Source organism: Tyto alba, unplaced genomic scaffold (assembly GCF_018691265.1).
Source record: "Tyto alba isolate M040663 unplaced genomic scaffold, T.alba_DEE_v4.0 Super-Scaffold_45, whole genome shotgun sequence".
NCBI classification, from domain to species: domain Eukaryota; kingdom Metazoa; phylum Chordata; class Aves; order Strigiformes; family Tytonidae; genus Tyto; species Tyto alba.
In genome coordinates this window covers 41439042-41457027 of record NW_024881321.1, presented here as the reverse complement: position 1 = coordinate 41457027, position 17986 = coordinate 41439042, and the positions used below count along the sequence as shown (strand labels likewise).

Genomic DNA, 17986 nt, shown 5'->3' with positions numbered 1-17986 from the left:
CCTTACTGTTTGTTCTGGGACTGGGAGTAACTATGCAAACATGATGTTGATGCAATATTGTAGGGAGTATCTAGGCTAATCCCTGCATTCAACTTCTGAACATGTTTGTTGAGAACAAGGGGTTGGATTCCTCACTGTCTTCTACCCTGTGCTGTCTGTAAGCCTGTGGAGCTATAGCAACACACAAAGAGTTTTACACTTATATTCTAACTGTAAATCACCAGTGAAAGAGAGAATTTCTGGTACACAGTAGACATATTCTGACAGTTGGCAGAAAGACATAGCTAGCACAATAAATGTATGATAACACTCAAAACCTTTTTACAAATAGTCAATTTCTGAGAAATCATTTTATCTTCAAAATCATCTAAGGTAGTCAAGCTATCACCTTGGGTTTGGTATTGATGGCTGGGTAATTTCAGGAAAGAATCAGAATTTGCTTCCCTCCAGATTTGCTCTAATGCACCCAAAGAATTAGTTGCTCTATGAGTACTCTTCTGGTGACTCAGTTTAGTCAGAGGGCCAGCATAGGGTCTAGGAACATGTTTTTAAAGATCTGTGGCACTTCTGAATATTCATTTCAGGCAGCATCCATCTCAGCTAACACTGAGCACCTTCAGTGTAGACTTCTACATCTGAGCTGGTCCTGCATGTCCCATTCCAGTAACTGTGAGAAACGTTTGACCTGTTGTAGGTATCTACGCTATGAGGAGAAGTAGGAAAGCCTGCTTCCCTCCATCAGCTGTGAAGGGATCCGTGCAACGCACTCGGATGTGGAGGTCTGCAGCCAGTATGGCCATGGGACATCGCACCCTCTGCAGCTGAGCAAGCAGCAGGGTCTGATACAAGTAGCTTATTTGCAGTAGGAGAATGTGTGAAGGAAGAAAAACCAGCAGGCCTTCCAGACATGCTTTGCAGTTCCCGATTCTCCAGGGAGTGTTGTGTTGTTTTTGGAGACATTTATGAGGGAGGAGGATTTAACTTTTACTTTAAGGACTGCTAAGTTTCTAAGAGCAGGGTGGATGGTGCTTGCAGGCCTTTTTAAGAAAGAAAAGATCGACTTTTGTCTCTCTGCAGACACTGCCACTTTTAGTTGCAAAGCAGCAGTGTGGGGATCAGGAAGGTTTTTCTATTTAATCTCCCGGCCAGAACTACAAAGATATGAATGATTCTCTAGAAAAACACAGCTAGAAAATTGCACTTCCTGGCACTGTCTGTGTAACATTCAGTTGTAGGTGGACATGGTGTTTTGATATTGTAGAGTGTACGTGGCCTGCAGACAGGCAGGACAGAAGTCCATGGGACTTGGGATGCATCCAAGGGTGCTGAGGGAGACAGCTCTGGCTTTCTGCCATCTTTGAAAGGCTGTGGTCATCAGAAAAGGTCTCCGATGACTGGAAAAGGGCAAGTGTCACATCTGAAGAGTGAAAAAGTATCCAAGGAACTGCAGGCTGGTTGGCCTAACCTGGAAGTATTATGATAACACCAAGCACATCTTCTGGAAGCTCTGGCTGGACAGGCAGGGTAAATAGGAAGAGCCAGTATGGGCTTAGCAAGGACAAATCATGCCTGACCACCCTGCCTGCCTTCTGTGCTGAGACGACTGGCGCCGTGAATAAGGGGAGAGCAATGCTCATTAACAAAGATGTTAAATGGTACTGGCCCCAGTACTGACCCCTGAGGGAGGCTACTAGCAACCAGCTGCCAGTGGGACTTTGTACTTCTGACCACAAACCTTTAAGCCCAGTGATCCAGCCAGCTTTCCACCCACCATACAATCCATTTTCAGCACTTTGGTTCCAAGGATGGTGTGAGAGGCTACAGTGAAGGCCAAGCTCAAGTCAAGAAGCAACTGGAACAGGTTGCAACAAAGACAATCCTGATCAGATAAAAGAAAACCCAAACCTCGCAGTGGGGTTGGTTGCCTGGGTGAGACTCTGGAACCCCCATCCTTGGAGATGCTCACAACACAGGTGCCCAAGGCCCCAAGCAACCAGATCTAAGAAAGCCCTGTTCTAGTGAAGGGAGGGACCAGATGGATGAGAGGCACCCAGCCAGGTCCCTTCCAAAGTGAGTTCTTCTGTGATCTATTCTGTGGTGTATGTGTTTATACGTAGGTGTGCAGGAGACTTTCAGCACCATCTCTGGCCTTGTGTGGGAGGCTGGTTTGTACCTTAATTCAAAACAGTCATGCCTAGCTTTCTCTGAGAGAAGAGACAACCTTCTGAGAGCTGATGTTTTTGTTTCCACTTCTGTTATGGAGGTGGCAGGATCACCAAAGCTACCACTGTGTGCAGGACTAATTACCGCTTATTTGGTAAAAGGAATATGGGGCTGTATTGCCCTCTGACAAGGTGAGGTGTGGAAGCTGTCTGGGCAATGGGAGGGGGCCTGTGCTATCCCCCAGGGGAAGGGCTCCAGGACAGAGCTGCCAGTCTACTGCTCATCACCCCCAATACACATCTCTGTTTTGTGTGTTTTGTGTGCAAGATCGTTGTTCATCCCCCCTCCCTCCTAAAATTAAAGATATTAGAAATTGGTAACAATATTTCAACACAGCCTTGCCACGCAGAGGCAGCTAAAGAAAAACAACAGCAAGGATAGACCCACGGAGAACAGCAGTGAGGGGCAGTACATCTGTGTTCCCTGGATAGGAAACAGAATAACCTTTACGGGCTTAGCCAACGGTAAACATTTTCATGACATCATCGGTGTTTAATTTAAGAAATTTATGTTAATATTGCCTCCAATATCATGATAGAGATAATGCCTGTGAATGGATAGGAAGGGTCCATATTATGAGGCCACATCCGTGTATACTTACTGCCATCGGTGCTCATTCTGGATCTTCTTAAAGGTATGTCAAGCAGAGTTCCTCTGACCCATTTTACAGCAAACCCTTCTACATAGAGATTCCCTTTGTGGTCAGAGGAGAGATATAGGTATTTCCAGGGAGTAATTTCTCTCTTTCGATATCATATCTTCAGAATAGATAATACAGCTTCCTGGCAGTACCTGCTCCTTTCAGGCTACTGGAGAGGTGATGGGCTCAAATGCAGATATCTGCACTGTAAACACCAAGGGTGAGGATTCAGCTCACCCTGATTTTAGCATGTTAAGGTCCTGTGTGCACTATAGGAGGTTTTAATTGCCCTGAGCAGCCTCCCACAGGACCCCCAGACATGCACCCCGTACCCCTTGTGCCAGGGGCTGCATGTGAGCTCAGACCCTGGTGCCCAGCCCTTGCCCCAGCTATGCTGTAGGTGTACCTTTGCCCTCCCTGCCATCTCCCGCTGACCCTGACTTGCTCCCTGGACTCCCCACGCTGACTCCACGCACCTCACTCCTTGCCTGCTGCTCCCCTCTGAAGAGCTTGATCCAATCACCTCAGCTCCAGTGCCATTTGATGTCGGATATCCTCCTTAGTCTTGAGCTGCTGCTCCACTAATCTCCCCTGGGTCCCCCATCAGCCCCATGAGGACGTCACGGCCAACCAAAGGGGTCTGAAACAGTGTTAGACACCGATGGGCAGGCACCTGGACTGTGCCTCAGGTGTCTAAAGTGTAAGTGGCTGCATGGGAGCAAGGTGTCTAAGCTCTTGCTACAGTCAGCAAGGTTCTAGACCGTATAATTAGCAGAGTCTGGAGAGCAATTTGGCTGACCAAGCTTTGGGGTTTACCTCAGGAGGAGGGGAGTAGCTTGCTAGGCTCCAATGACCGTGTAGGCTCAGACTTCCTTGGTTGCCGTGGGAGTTCAGGCTGTATCTCACAAGTAGGAACTATAATTTAGGCAAGCTAAATCACACCCATGGTGACTAAAAAGAGAAGAAATAAATACATTTATGAGAAAAATATGAAAATGATCACTCTTTGTGTTAAACATTATGATTTTCATCTGAGAAGAACAGAAAGGCAAAAGCTTTGTTGATATTTAAGGTTCAGTTGCTGTGTCTGTACATGCAATCACACATTCCCAGTGCATTATATTATATTATATACACTCTCAGAAAACAGATCCTTTGTTTATAGCCATATGGATTTACAAACATTCCCTGGAAGAACAAGGATACACTCATTGTATACAATATATTTTTTGTTTCTCTAAACTATAAATGTGGAATTATAAATAATATTTTTTGATACTTTGCATATGTTTTTCTGCATTTTGTGATTCTATCTCTACAACGAGTAAATTAAAGTATTGGTAGCGTATAATGATGATCTCTTTTTGCCCAGTTTCCTCTGCTCAGTTCTATGGTATTGTTATAGCCTCCTCTGTTGCCATAGAAATGATTGATATGTCCAATCACAGCATTCTTGTTATACCCTTGCCTCTCCATATTATGTATCTTGCTCTTTAAACCAGACTATCACTTGTTTTTTTGATATTTTGGGTTATGTTCTGCAGAGGAAAAAAAAGAAAAAAAAAAGGAAACTTTGGCTTTCAGAAGGCTGAAACTAATCCAAAAGACAAAGTTATATATATTAATATTGTGAAACTCAGTGATTTTACTGTAAGTCTTGTGACATTTGGTGCTTTTATTAACCCCTGATTCTGGCAAGCGATGACTTTGTGAGAATCTTAGCATCTTCTCATGCAAAACAAGTATCTGCGTTGTTTAAAGCTTCCTAGCTGTGGAACTCGAAAAAGCAAAAGCAAATTTAAAGAGCTGCTTTTTTGGGGGCATGCTGATTTTACAGGGAATGAATTACGATTTTGGCAGATTTGGGTTTCCCTCTCAAGAAAGCAGGAGAGCAAAATAACTACTCAAGCGATTATTTGATATGACGTAATGAGTAGCGGTCAGATTGACCAATTTAATTTTGCTTCACATGTTTCAAAACTTAGTAATGCAGGCTGTCTACTTCCAGGCTCAGATGTCCATTCCACAGCAGTTTATCACCCTAAGAAATACCCTGGGGCTGCCTGGGCTTCCTTTCCCCTGGCTTCCCCTTCCCCCCCAGCAGTGCCTGGAGGGATACGGCACCAGACAGACCTCCCTTCCCCTGCCTCTGGACAATAAGCCTTTTTTTTTTTTTTTTTTTTTTTCATTCCTTTGCCCAGAGCCCAGTGAAGGCCCCTGTGCAGTCCCCTGTATATGGTCTATACAGGAGAGAGGGCTTTCTGTTCATCTAAGGCATTTGCGACACGTCAGTGTTTTCAGCTCAGAGCAAAGAAAACTAACATAAGCTGAGTCTTGGGAAAGGGGGCTGCATGGCTTTGCACCCCCTATCACGATATTCACCATTTGGTCCCTGCCCCGAAGGGTCCTCTAGGAATCGGGCGGCCCAGCCAGCGACCAAAACGGCTTTCAGTGCAATTCGGGCAAGGCACGGATGGACCACAGAGCTGCTACTAAACCTCTTTCAAAACCTCTCGCCTTTTTTGGGGGGGTTCTGTAGCCTGATGTTGCCTGTAATTCCGATTTCTGGCAAATGCCACTAGGTGGCTCAGGATTGAATCCTCTACAGGCAGCAGCTTCCAGTGGGATGTGCGTGTGGGGCGGGGGGGCGGGAGGAATTTGGGAATTATCCTTGGGCGGTGAGCACCACCCTCATCGCTTCTCTGATTTTCAGATCTTCGTTGCAGATGCTGGAGGAGGGAAAGGGGCATCCCAGCAAAACCTCTGAAATGGGAACGAGCTCATTCTAATTTCTCATGTGAAATGAAACACTGGGAGTTTTCTCTTGATTTATTCCTTGAGAATTGGGACAAGTGGTAGCCTGGAGCCTAATAGACCTCCCTGGAATACCAGCCACGCTTGCCCCCCACCTCCCTCTAAAAGAAAAATGTGTATTATTATTCTAAGATTTATCAAAGCCAATTCTCACCATCATCAAGGGCCTATTTTGACCTGAGTTTGCCTTGAGAACACACCATGGATGAGTCCAATGTGCTGGAGGAGAGAAGAATTTTCACAGGCCTTTCACATGACAAGGATGATCCTCACAAGGATCACTTTTATGACTGCCACCCTTCTGACCACTTTCCCAGGGGTACCCTGAAGGAATTGATTACTCCCCGTTTCTCACTTCCCTCTACATGAAACCTGTGTTTTCCACCCATTCCCAATCATTTTTATTCCAGGGTGCTCCTTGAGTTGCCCTTTCCTTCGCGCGCGGGGCTTGGCGTGTTTTCCTGTAGCAGGAGCTCCGCAGGCACCTCTTCTCCTGCTCTCCCAGGCAGTGCAATTCCACATCCAGGGGGGATGGTGTCCCTCTCCCCTTTCCCTCACTGGTATTTGTCCGGGCATCAAACTTGCGGTTGGGTGCACACCCCACGTGGTGGTGGTGGTGGCAGCCTGGGCATCTCCCACCGCTCCGTCCATCCCGCCTGCTGCTCCGGCTGCTGCGGGGCATGGGAGAGGATGCTGTGGGCAAGAGCTGGGAGGAGCAGGGAAGCCGGGATGCACAGCTCAGCCCTTCCTGGAAAACCTCACCCTGATCTCTGTGGAGGCCCCGGCTGAGTTTGTCAGGGTGTCAACACCTCAAAGGCAAGGAGGAGGAGAGGGAAAGAGGAGATAGAAGCATTGTTGAGCAAGAAGGTGCAAGTGGGTACCATCAGCCAGTTGTTTGAACTGTAAACAATTGCAGAGGTGCTGGAAGCAGTAGCTATGCTAAACAGTTGGCCCATCCCCCTCCTGTGGTGTTTCCATTCCTCCTTCCCTCCCCCACAGTCAACAGGGTTTTGGCCAGCGATACCTTCCCTGACATTTTGGATTTGATTAGAAAGCAACATATAGCCTATGTCATGCGGGCAGGCAAGCACAGAAACGCTATCAAGTCAAGTGTGTGGTCTCACAGGCCCTGACAGTAAGTCAAATATCCCTTCCACCCCCTTACAGGCCTTAAAAATTCCTCATTTAGGGCCTGAGACAGCAAAGGTGAGTAAAACCAAAGCTCTTGCCCATCTCTGCGGTAGAGTGTGGGGAGATTTCATTTGGTTTCTGCTCCCATTAACCATCGACAAATTGGATGCTTGTTTTAAAGTGTAAAAATATACTTCTTCTGAACTTTGCTTTTATTGAGAGAAAAGGGATGAAAAATTAATTCATAAGCCCCACCTAAAGCCTCTTCCCCAGAGTTGGCTCTGCCTCAGCTTCTCTCCCCACAAACACTACCTACCTCCCCCCCAGAGGGCTCCTCCTGTCTGCCTCATTTTTAGGGTGGAGGCTAATAAGCCTCCCCAACCCTGGTAAGTCAGGATTAATTAACCTGCAGATCCCTGCAGGCTTCCAACACCTGCTAACTGAGAGAACCCAGCCAGTCTCTCACGGTGCTTTTTTTTGCACGCAGCAAGCTTTAGCACCTGGAATAAGGCAAGGTTACAAGCTATGGATTTGCCTGGGTGCTTTACCATAAAGGGGGTGGAAAAAAAGGACAAAAACCCCCCACATTTGTAGGGTCGCTTTTTTTTCTTCTTTTTTTTTTTTTTCATTTTATAGGAGCAACCTCTTTTGCATGGGAGGGGCATCTGCTAGCAAGCAGCTCTGTTCCATGCCATTACCATCTTTCTGAGGCTGGGGGAGGCACTTTTAGCTGAGTTCTGCCTCTCTGCTAATGGGCACCACTCTCTCCTGGCTGGTAGCTGCCATCTGTGGCAAATGTTGTAGAGCATGTAGTCAGTCACTGCGGGATGCAGTTATCTGATGCAATGGCTCTCTAGGGGCTGGTTTCGGACCACTATAGTAAGGACAGTTGGAGCTAATTGGATATTTTTTTTTTCCCAACCTAGGTTTCCAGATGTGACAGGGCAAGCATTGCTTTATTAACCCAGCCACGCTCATCCATGCTCCCTGTCACAAAGGAAGGGATTTTTTTTTTCTCTTGGCGTTGAATCGCAGCTTAGTGGGGGTTGTTTCCTGCCAGTTCCTGAACAAGAGCCAAGCGGCCGTCCTTGCCTGCTGGAATTTTACAGCACGCACTAAGCAGGGGTGCCACCCTGCTGAATGCTGGCATTTTTTATTTCGGTGAACACTTTCTGTTATCTTCACTAGTAACTGACTCACTTCAGTGGACTGGGCAAAGCAGAAAAAAAATATATATATATATTCCCCAGCAACGTTCTTCAGTGACTCATTCAGGTGGATAAAGCTTTTACAAATGTCCCCTCATAGCTAACAGGACACTGGCAAACAGCTTGTGTGCAGAAGAATTAAGAGGGTGTTTTGCTGGCTCCCCTCCCACCAGAGCCTCGGCCGCGCCGCCTGTGAATTGCCACCACCCAGCCCTTCCCTGCCCGGGTGCTCAGCTCTGTCTTGGCACCAGCTTTGGTGCTCTCTGGGTCCTCCCTGCAGCCATTTCACCACCCGAACCGGATGAAAACACAGAGCTGCTCTCTGATAGTGTTCTGGCCCAAACTCCTACCAGGCTGTGAGGGAGGAGACGGGCCCACCTGGTTGGGAAGAAGTTGGATGGCTGGGGAGCAACAGCCTCAGTTCACCTGCCGGTGCTGCTCACCAGCCTTGTGTTCTTCACAACGCCCTTCTGAGGGAGATGAGAGATAAAGGCCCAAGGGGAGATGACATGACCTGCTGAAGGTTGTAATACAACAAGCCTAGGTTCTCTCAAGGGTTTTGCTAAAGTCTTGTATCAAAACATCCAAAAAATGACTTTTATGCTATATTTGTTTACATAATCCTGTGCTTTAGATAATGGACAGCTTGACCCCTGTGCACTGTGATCCACTCTTAGGGCAAAGGAGTGTGTTTTAGAGAGCAGAAATTACTTTCTGTCATGGCCATTGATCCTTTGTATTCTGCAGTTTTTCCCTGAGGATCTCCGCAGGAATAAGAGCTCCATCTTGATCTGCCCTGAAGATCTTTATGAGGGGCTGAAGGCTTGCTAGTACCATGCCAAATATCACTTCAGATCTAGAATGGAGAACACCCTTCAGATCAGCATGGTAAATCTGTGTTCTTTTCATAGTCCAGGCAAGGCTGGTGGGGTCCCCTTCTAACCCAAGTGGCTTCAGCAGGATCCTGTGCTTAAAAGGATACTCCGTCCACCTGCAAACAACCATGGCAATGGCCTTGAGCAGCGTGGCTCTGGGACAAGAAGGACCACACGCAATGCCATCTGCATAAATGTCAGAGGCTTCATTCCCTTGGAGACCCTGTACCTGTGGACACATCGGCTTGTGTCTGGCCACCACTTTCTCCTCTTCTCACACTTAACCTCACTTTTTTTTTTTTTTTTTTTTTTTTTTTTTTTACCCCATCTGCTAGAAACAGGGCAAATCTCCTTTTGTATAGAAAGCAGCTGCCCCTTCCTTACCACCCATCCATCAACCACAGGCTCTTTCCCAATCTAAATCTTTCTGTGATTCCTTATAGCTGTTCTTTCAGCAGCAACTGATGGCTAGTATCAGAATAGTGGTTCTCCTTACAAACTCCCTACCTGCCCTCCCCCACACACAGTTTCTCTGTGAAGCATCCTCCCTAGTGTGCTGTACTTGGCTTGCCTAAAGGCTGCAGATCTTTAACTAGAAGGCATGCTTCTGGCATTCCTGGGAAGTGAATTTCGGTCACGCTGGCAGCTGCCCTCTGCCCCCATCTACTGAAATAGCTCAAAATAATGCCAGCAGCCCCTGGGCTGCATTAGGAAGAGGCTCACCAGCAGGTCGAGGGAGGTGATTATTCCCATCTATTTATCACTGGTAGATACACCGGGTGTGCTGGGTCTAGTTCTGGGCTCCCCAGTACAAAACAGACAGGAACTTACTGCAGCCAGTTAGTGAAGGGCCATGAAGATGATGGAAGGACTGGAGCATCTGACATATCAGGAGAGGCTGAGAGAGACAGGATTGTTCAGCCTGGAGAAGAGAAGGCTCAGGGCAATCTGATCCATGTGTATAAATACCCAATGGGGCGATTAAAAAAGATGAAGTTGGATTCTAAGTGGTGCCCAGTAAAAGGACAGGAGGCAATTGGCATAAATGGAAATAGAAGAAATATAATTTCAACATTAAAACCCCAACAGTTCCTTACTAAAAGGGGGACCACCCAGACAATGTGGAGTCTTCATCCTTGGAGATACTCAAAACGCGACTGTATGCGGTCTTGAGCAACCTGCACTAGCTGACCCTGCTCTGAGCAAGAGTCAGACTAGACAATTCCCAGAGGCACCTCCCAGCCTTAACCATTATGTGTTCCTGCTTGCTGATCCTCATGTCCTGCAGTCAAGTCCCACTACCCTTCCTTGTATTTGCCCTCAACCATCTTGATGGAGTGGTGTTTGTCACTCCTGGGTAAAGGGACAAATTAGCTCTTCTACAGCAGCTACTCAGAGACACCTGAGCATCTGAGAAGTGCACACCTGATATGGGAGTAGATGAGGAAAAAAGTCTCTCCACAAGGTGTTAAGTCCAGTCAAGGTATGTAGGATGATGACTGACTATAGTAAGCACACTGGTCTTATATGGGAGAAGTTGGTCAACAGAGCTTCTGTGCAGATTCATGAAAAGAGCTACACTAATTCATAGCAGTTAAATATCTGCCCCCTTGACTTCACTTTGCTATTCAAATAGGTAAATAGCTTCCAAAATATGCAGGAATGCACAGCAGAAAATCTTAAAAACTGGCATGGAGTGAAAGAGCATTGACTGACTGCATAGGATTCATCTCACCAGCCTGAGATGTCTTCAGCGTGGGCTTCAGCATCCAAACTCACCATGCCTTCATTGTAGTCAGTGCTAAGATACCATTCCTCTGAGCCGCTTTATCTGCCTGTTTCAGGATGAGACGAGTTGTACCCTGGAGGTACTTCTTTCAGTCAACTGGAAGCTTAGGTGATCAGCTTAGATACAGGCATGCAAAATGGACAGGTGAATCCCACATTTTTTACCTGGAGATGATAGCTCTCTGTAGATCCTCTTTATTCAGTGTTTCTCTTATGACCAGAAGACCCCTAAAAGAAGACAAAATAATTGTACTGAATAGGAAGTTCTTCACTGACAGTTACACTGAGGAGCTTCACCAAACTGCTGTGTCACAGCAGCCCTGATATTTGGCTTACTTAAAAACAGATCACAGAGAGTAAATGTATCATATGGAAGAGCCTCCTGGTAAATCAACAAGATCTAGAAGAAAAGGACAGAAAACGCCCTTTCAAGCCAAACTGTAGCTAAAATACATTGCCTCACATCAAAACCTAGCAATGCCCCATAACATTCAACCTTTTACTATATTTTTATGACAAGGTTTTGGTTAAAAAAACAATACCTGGAGGATTACATTGTGTCAATCACCAGCCCAAGGGTGACTAATACTTTTCATTTCAACCTTCTATTATGACCAGTGGGTGTCTTTGTTAAATTATATGCTGCATGGTGATGCCTAAAGGCTTTGTCTCTTCCCACGGACCTTTCCCTGGCGTTTCTATTGACATGTCAGCAGCAGCTCCATGAGATCTTGGCTTTGCTGTTGGAGCTAGCCTAAGAAGTTGCCAATGCCATTTCACCATTTCAATCCACCGCATGCTTCAATTTGCCGTCATGGCCTCCTCGGTGATGCCACTGCCAGAAATCAGAACTGATTCACTTCTGGGGGGGTGTTTTTTTAAGCCGGTGTGTGGCTCAGCCCTGCAAACCTTTGTTCTGGCAATAGGAGCTGCCCACGGAGAGGGCAGTGCAGTGTGAAGCCAGGTACAAGGCGCCAGGGAAGGGAGGAGAGAGAACATTTTCATTTAGCTTCACTGACAAACCCAGAGTTTTGTGAAATTATGGCCTCTGTGGACCTCATGCTGTATAAAATGAATGGGAAGCTTAAACCAATTAAGCCTGTATATTAATTGTGGAAATCCTTATGTGGTTCTACATTTCCTTCAACAGCACTGGGGTTTTAATTTTTCATTTGAAAGCACAGTTAATTCTCACCTATGCACTTTTTTTCCCTTTCTTTTGCATTTCGGTGAGAATTCAATCTTCATTTTTAGAGTTACTTTCAAAACATAACTCCCTACTCATTGTAAAATATAACACAAAATGAAAATCCCTTCAAGATTCAAATAAAAGTAATTTGGAAACTGAAGAAGAAAGCTTTCAAAGGGCAGACTTCAGTAGCCTTAATGTTTGTTTAAAATATATGCTTTACACTTTAATTTTGATTTCTATAATTTCCCTCACTTAAGCCACAGTCCTCAAAGATTTATGAATTCACAGGATTTGCACAATGCATGGAGTTCAACACAGAGATAAATTTGCAGGATTAAAGGCAGCTGTACTCAGACCAGGGGCACTGTGAGAATTCATGCACGCACAGCTTGCAGAAGCTCATGGTTAGTAGAAGAACACTGGCTTAATTTTAGTAATGCGATGACTTCTGTACCAACTCAGGCCATGCTTACAGGTTAGTTATTACCAGATCTGTGGGCTTTCTGGAATCAGCTTGCTCTGGATCAGATATAAGCACGCAGCAATCTTCCTTCCGTTCAGTTAGCCCAAGTATACAGAAGTATTTCTGTGCCAGCTTTATGCTTTTTAACCAGGTTTAAGCTGGCTACAGTACCTGCTCCACCAGAAAATGATCTGGGACAAAATGACTCCTTTAGAATTTTTTGAACATATTTGAATTGACAGAGTAAGTTCATACAGGTTCACTGCTTTGCATCATGTTGTTGTGGCATTTCTGAATCAGTACACAGTACATCAAGACTATGTTCAGGGCCAGAACAGGGCCTGAGTTCTTGAGAAGTAATGTCCACCTATCTCCTTAGGAGCTTGGTAGGCTTGGAGACTCAACTTGAACTGTGTTTATATAAGCTGGGGGCCTACAAAAGAGCAACCCAACCACCTCCATAACCACTGCTTCACTCAATTCTGCTTTTTCACCACACTGTGAGCACAGCTGAGCTGGATAAAACAAAACAAAATCTGCAAACGGGTTATTCCCAACGTTGATCTGTTTGACCACATGGCTCCGCAAGTAAAGGCACCAGCACAACAACGAGGACAGTGCAGTGACAGGAACCAATGGCCAGGAGGAGATGTGTAGGAAACATGCCCGTGTGCTTGGTGGAGAAGGCTTGGGAGATCCCTACACAAGCACTGCCCGTAGAGAAGTGCCTGCAGAGCCACAGCCACCACCATGTTGGTAGAACAGCTTTTCTTATTCCAGGGCACAAAGGTGGCATGGGTGGGTTGTCTCTCTGCCTTGCTCATCATCCCAAAGCACAGATCTCAGAAACTTTGGGTGAGCATTCCCGGGTGCCCCTGGCTGAGATAAGGCACATCAAGACAAATGTGAGGAGGGACGATACTCCCTGAGGAATTCTGACTCAGGCAGCAAGGAAAAAAGTTTGCTCATAGCTGCTGCAGATGTGGCTCAGGGCCCTGTATAAGAGGTGAAATAAGTGTCACAGTTGGATCATGGGGAGATAACTACAAGCCAGCTTAGCTGCAAGCAGAGATAGCCTGCGACAGCCAGCCGCACTCAGTAATTGCATGCTTTGTGTGATAGATAGCAGGACCAGAAGCAGCTAGCTTGTTAAAACTTAGAGCACAGACAGTGTCCAAAAATATACCCGGGATCTTCTCAATTACCCCAAGCATGCAACAGTATTTTTATGCCAGGTTTATGAATTGTTGCCAGCTTTAAGCCTGGCTGCAGGGCTGACAATTCCCAGTCTGATGTGAAATGCGAGATCCCGGGCTGTGCTGGGAATTCGGCCTGGGTAGTTCAAGTAGGGATGTGAAATCAGCGAGAGACTGTGGCAGCACGAAATCACCCCTCCTTGTCCTGTTCTGTTCCAGGGATGGGAGCAGCCTCCTTGCAGAGGCTGTGGCTCCACAGATGCAAATCCTGTGTGGGCACGTTCAGAACCAGATTCAAGATGCCCCAGCTAGGTGATGCAAATTGCTGAACTTTACTCTGCTGGTTCGGGTTTGTTCACAGATTTCTCTGGGAGCAGGCTGTCCTGGCAAACTTCACACCATTTCAGCTATCAGCTTCTTATGTCCTATGGCTTTAGACGGACCAAGTAGTGCCTTTCTTCAACACATTCAGCATAAAAGCATAAAGATGATAGAAACATCTTATTATGTTATTTTCATAAGAACATTGTCGTATGTTCATTTGTGATCCGGATCAAGTTAGAACTGCTGCGTGCTCCAGTACTGCCCAGGTGTGATATCAATTATTACAGGACCAAAGTTAACTTGTCTCACTAGGCTTTACTGCAATGACATTTGAGGTAACTCCTTCACCCCCAAACGACTTTTAGGACATAGTTGCATGGTACATAGATCTCTGTGCAATAACAACTTGAGGAATTCCTGCTCTCAGGTTACTGTCCACCACTTCTTCAAAGCAGGGCGTTAATAAGAGGTAAAGCAAAGCCTGCAAAAAAATAAAGAAGAAAAGTGTTTTCTTTTTTGCTAAGATCAGACCAGCTACCTGACCACAATACAGGGGAGCTGTACGGGCACAGCCGAAGGAACAGCACAGATGTGGAGCCTGGCAGGGCATGGGGAAAGGTGGGCACCTCTGAAGTGCTGACAGTGCTGCAGTACTCTGCCTTCCCGCCCTGTACTGAGCGGCTGTGGGAAGTGCTCTGCCTCTCTGCCATTCTTCCCGCGCTGGCAGCATTGCTATAGTTAGGCAGCCCCTGTGTTTCAGGAGTCCCTTCAGTCCAGTCCCCCATGCGCTAACAGGGGTGGCCAGGGGATGGACAGTGACGGCCTCCGAGCGTAAGGCTGGTGGAAAGCTGCTCCTTTTGGGCCCTGCGCAACTCGGTGTCACCTCTGCCGACATCCACGCGTGCTTCCCTGCGCTCGGGTCCAACTACATGCCTGAGCCCTGCCTGTGTGTCAGGATGAGGGTAACCCATCGGCCCGGAGGCAGAGCCGTGTCCTGGGGAGGGGGGAACGCAGCAGGGTGTCACCAGCAGCCGTGCGTGCACAACTAGGCAACCAGAGCTGCAGGAACACGTCCACCTATACGACACTGAGACGCAGCATGTAGGAACCTGGGTGTGCCGGCAGTGCTCGCTCAGAGCAGCCCTCACGTGCAGGTGGGAGATAATGGTGATGGAAGCAGCAGAGGAGGAGAAGAGTGTAAGCTGGAGGAAGGCTGATTGTGTGCCATCCTTCTGTATAGGGTCCGCTCCCAGTAGGCGTTATCATCACCAGCATGAGGGGGACTCACCAGCACGAGGAGCACAGGCAGTCCTTAAAGCCTCCCCGCCTGCCTCTGGTTTTGGGAGCCCACCTGCAGCAGGAGGGCTGGACTGTGCAAAGCCTCGCTCAGCCTCGCTCGCCACTCTGTCCTCTGGTACTCCTCACCCTCGCCTGAGCCTCCCTTGTGGACTTTCCTGGCCAAGGCAAGAACCATTTCCCTAGACAGTACAACGGGGAACATGTCTAATACTTCACACTATCACGTAGCTCAAAAACTCTCCCATTTTCCACATAGGGAACGGAGCAGAGGCAGGAAATGGGATGCCCCAAGGCTACGGGATGAATCAGTAGGAGAAACAAAATGAAAATTCAGAACTTCCTGTCTCTTTACTCATCTCCTTGAATACTGTTGATGATTAAGCTCTTAAAAAGTTTGTGCGGTTGATGACCTTTACATCTCTGGTCAGTGATTAGGGCCCCAGTGTATTAAATGTGGAAAAGAATAAAACAAAGAGAATTTCAGAGAATTGGAAAAAAAAAAAAATAATAGAGGGCAAGGAATTTCTTTTGTGGCTAGATCATAAATGTTGGGTTCCCATTACTCCCACAGTGCCTCTTCCAGTAAGGAAGGAAGTTTCTCTAGTTCTACCCCTACGAGTCCACCGAGAATTGAAATTGGCTTAAGCCACAGCTACCACCAAGAGGCAACACTATGGTTACACTTCCTCCCCTGCATGCAGCTTCTGCCCCCGCTCCCTCTCATCAACACAGCCGCTCAAGCAGGCACACGATGAACCAGCTTGAGGAACTGATCAATAGTAACAATTTTTTTTTTTTTTTTTTTTTTTTTTTTTTTTCCTGGGCTAGCTTTGCTATGGCTTCTGGCTCATGGCACAGCTGTATGAATACTTACACTGCCAGAAGGGACGAGGTGCCAGAGGATAGGAACAAACGGCTGGAGAAAGGGAGGCTCAGCCTCTCTCTTCCACAGATGCTGAAACTGCTGAGGAAACTACAGCTTCTCCGTTCCCCCTGCGGCTGTGAGCACAGCGAGCAGGAATGGGTGCAACTGTGTCTGAAGGTGACAGAAAGCAGCACACTGGCCCCACAGCTTTCTCCTGCTTTGTTCCCAAACAGATGGAGCTGACTCAGATTTTTTGATGCTTCTACTTAAGTCTGTCATTAGAAGACACAGTCACTTACTGCTCTGTGTGTGGGGTGGCTATCCACAGTTTCCTTGCATTCCATCTGCATTATGATTTTTGATGGCCATCTCACTCTGTCTCCTTCAGAGGTGCTGGTTTCACTCTGTGAGGAAGAGTTAAAACAGACTGCCCATCTTCTTTCCAGTGGTTTTAGGTCTGGTCTTTTAACCTTTAGACTCTCCAGACAGGGTAAGTACGCTGTACTGGTGAAGAGCATGATGAACATGTGAGCAGGGTGGTTTTGGCCGCAGCCAGAGAGACTTCTTCCTCAAGAAAGCAACCCTTTCATCCCTCCGCTTGTGTAGGAAGGAGAAGGAAGGTGAGGCGGTACAGTGCTTCACCCCGAGAATTAGCAGGAAGCTCTCCTGAGGCATTTACTGCTTTATGAAAACTATTTTTTTTTTTTCCCCTAAAGTTAGGGTATGCGCCAATGTTCAAGGATTCACAATCTTATTGTTAGCACTTTTGTTTCTTTAGCAGACTTCTGGTACAATACTAAAACCAAAGAACAAAACTTTCTATAATAAAATACAAGCTCAAAGCAGAGAAGGGACATGGTAGGGTGGAGCCACATCAGAGCTATAATGGTAAAAATGTGTATTTGGGCTCAGAGCCTCAGCTCTAAAAAACTTGGACTGTATTTTTCAGGGGCACAAGAAAGGCATTACATATTGGGTTTGAAAAACTTGCAGTTCAGAGTTTGGGCTTGAAAATCTTTGCAGCATCCAGAAGTACATAGCAACAGTCTCTGAGGTAGTATTACCACTATGGAAAGGGACTGTGGACTTATAATAGACATGTTCCACAGAGATGTAATTTTCATACTCAACTGCAGTGAAAAAAGGGAGTATCAGAAGAGGACTGAAAACCAGGAGATCACCGTGATGTTGCATGGGGAACCCATTGTGAACATGACAGGTAAATTCTTAAAAAGGTCTTGAAAAAGGAGGCATTAGAAGCATAAATGATTCAATAAAGGGCAAGCGTGGAATGGCTTCCATTTGTGGTATCACTAAAAAGCCAAGAACTTGCTAGCCAGCAAAAACTGAGGGGGAAGACAACAAAAGTCTATAAAAAACAGAAGGTAATGGAGAAAGTGAACAGGCAATTATTGTTGTCTCTTCCAACACAAAAATCAGCAGGGGGAGCAAAGGTGGTCTCCACATAACAAGCAGCTAGTTCATCTTTGGAACTCCCCGCCAGAGGACACTGTGAAAGCCAGAAGCACGTACGGATCCACAAAGTTAAACAGGCAACATAATGGAAGTAAAAAATCATCGGAGTCTATGAAATTTGGTGACAGCAAGCGCTGCCGAAGAACTCCCTGAGCTGCAGAGGGCTGAGAGGATGCGCCAGGGAAGTATCGCTGGATGGTTAAAGTATCCAGGGAGGTATCACTGGATGGTTACAGTATCCAGGGAGGTATCACTGGATGGTTACAGTATCCAGGGAAGTATCCCTGGATGGTTACAGTATCCCTGTGTTATCCCTGTGCTCTTCCCTCAGCATTCACATCTGGAGATGGGACGCGGGGCTGGACAGGCAGTGGGTCTGACCTACCCAGGCTGCTCGTATGCATAAAAGGACAGAGTTAAATAAGCCATGTAATGCAAACCAGGCCGTTGATAATAAATCTTCGTAGAAATCCACTTTTCAAAACTTACTGC

The 17986-nt window shown here is 46.6% G+C and overlaps 1 protein-coding gene across 1 annotated transcript in view; it reads right to left on the bottom strand.

Annotated features, from left to right (window-relative positions):
• Positions 1-15328, bottom strand: part of RFX8 (regulatory factor X8) — a 67063-nt gene extending 51735 nt beyond the window's left edge. The window contains exon 1 of the mRNA XM_042805839.1: positions 15206-15328. Coding sequence (XP_042661773.1) covers positions 15206-15328 — 123 coding nt within the window. The remainder of the gene's footprint in view (positions 1-15205) is intronic.
• Between the last annotated feature and the right edge of the window lie 2658 nt (positions 15329-17986).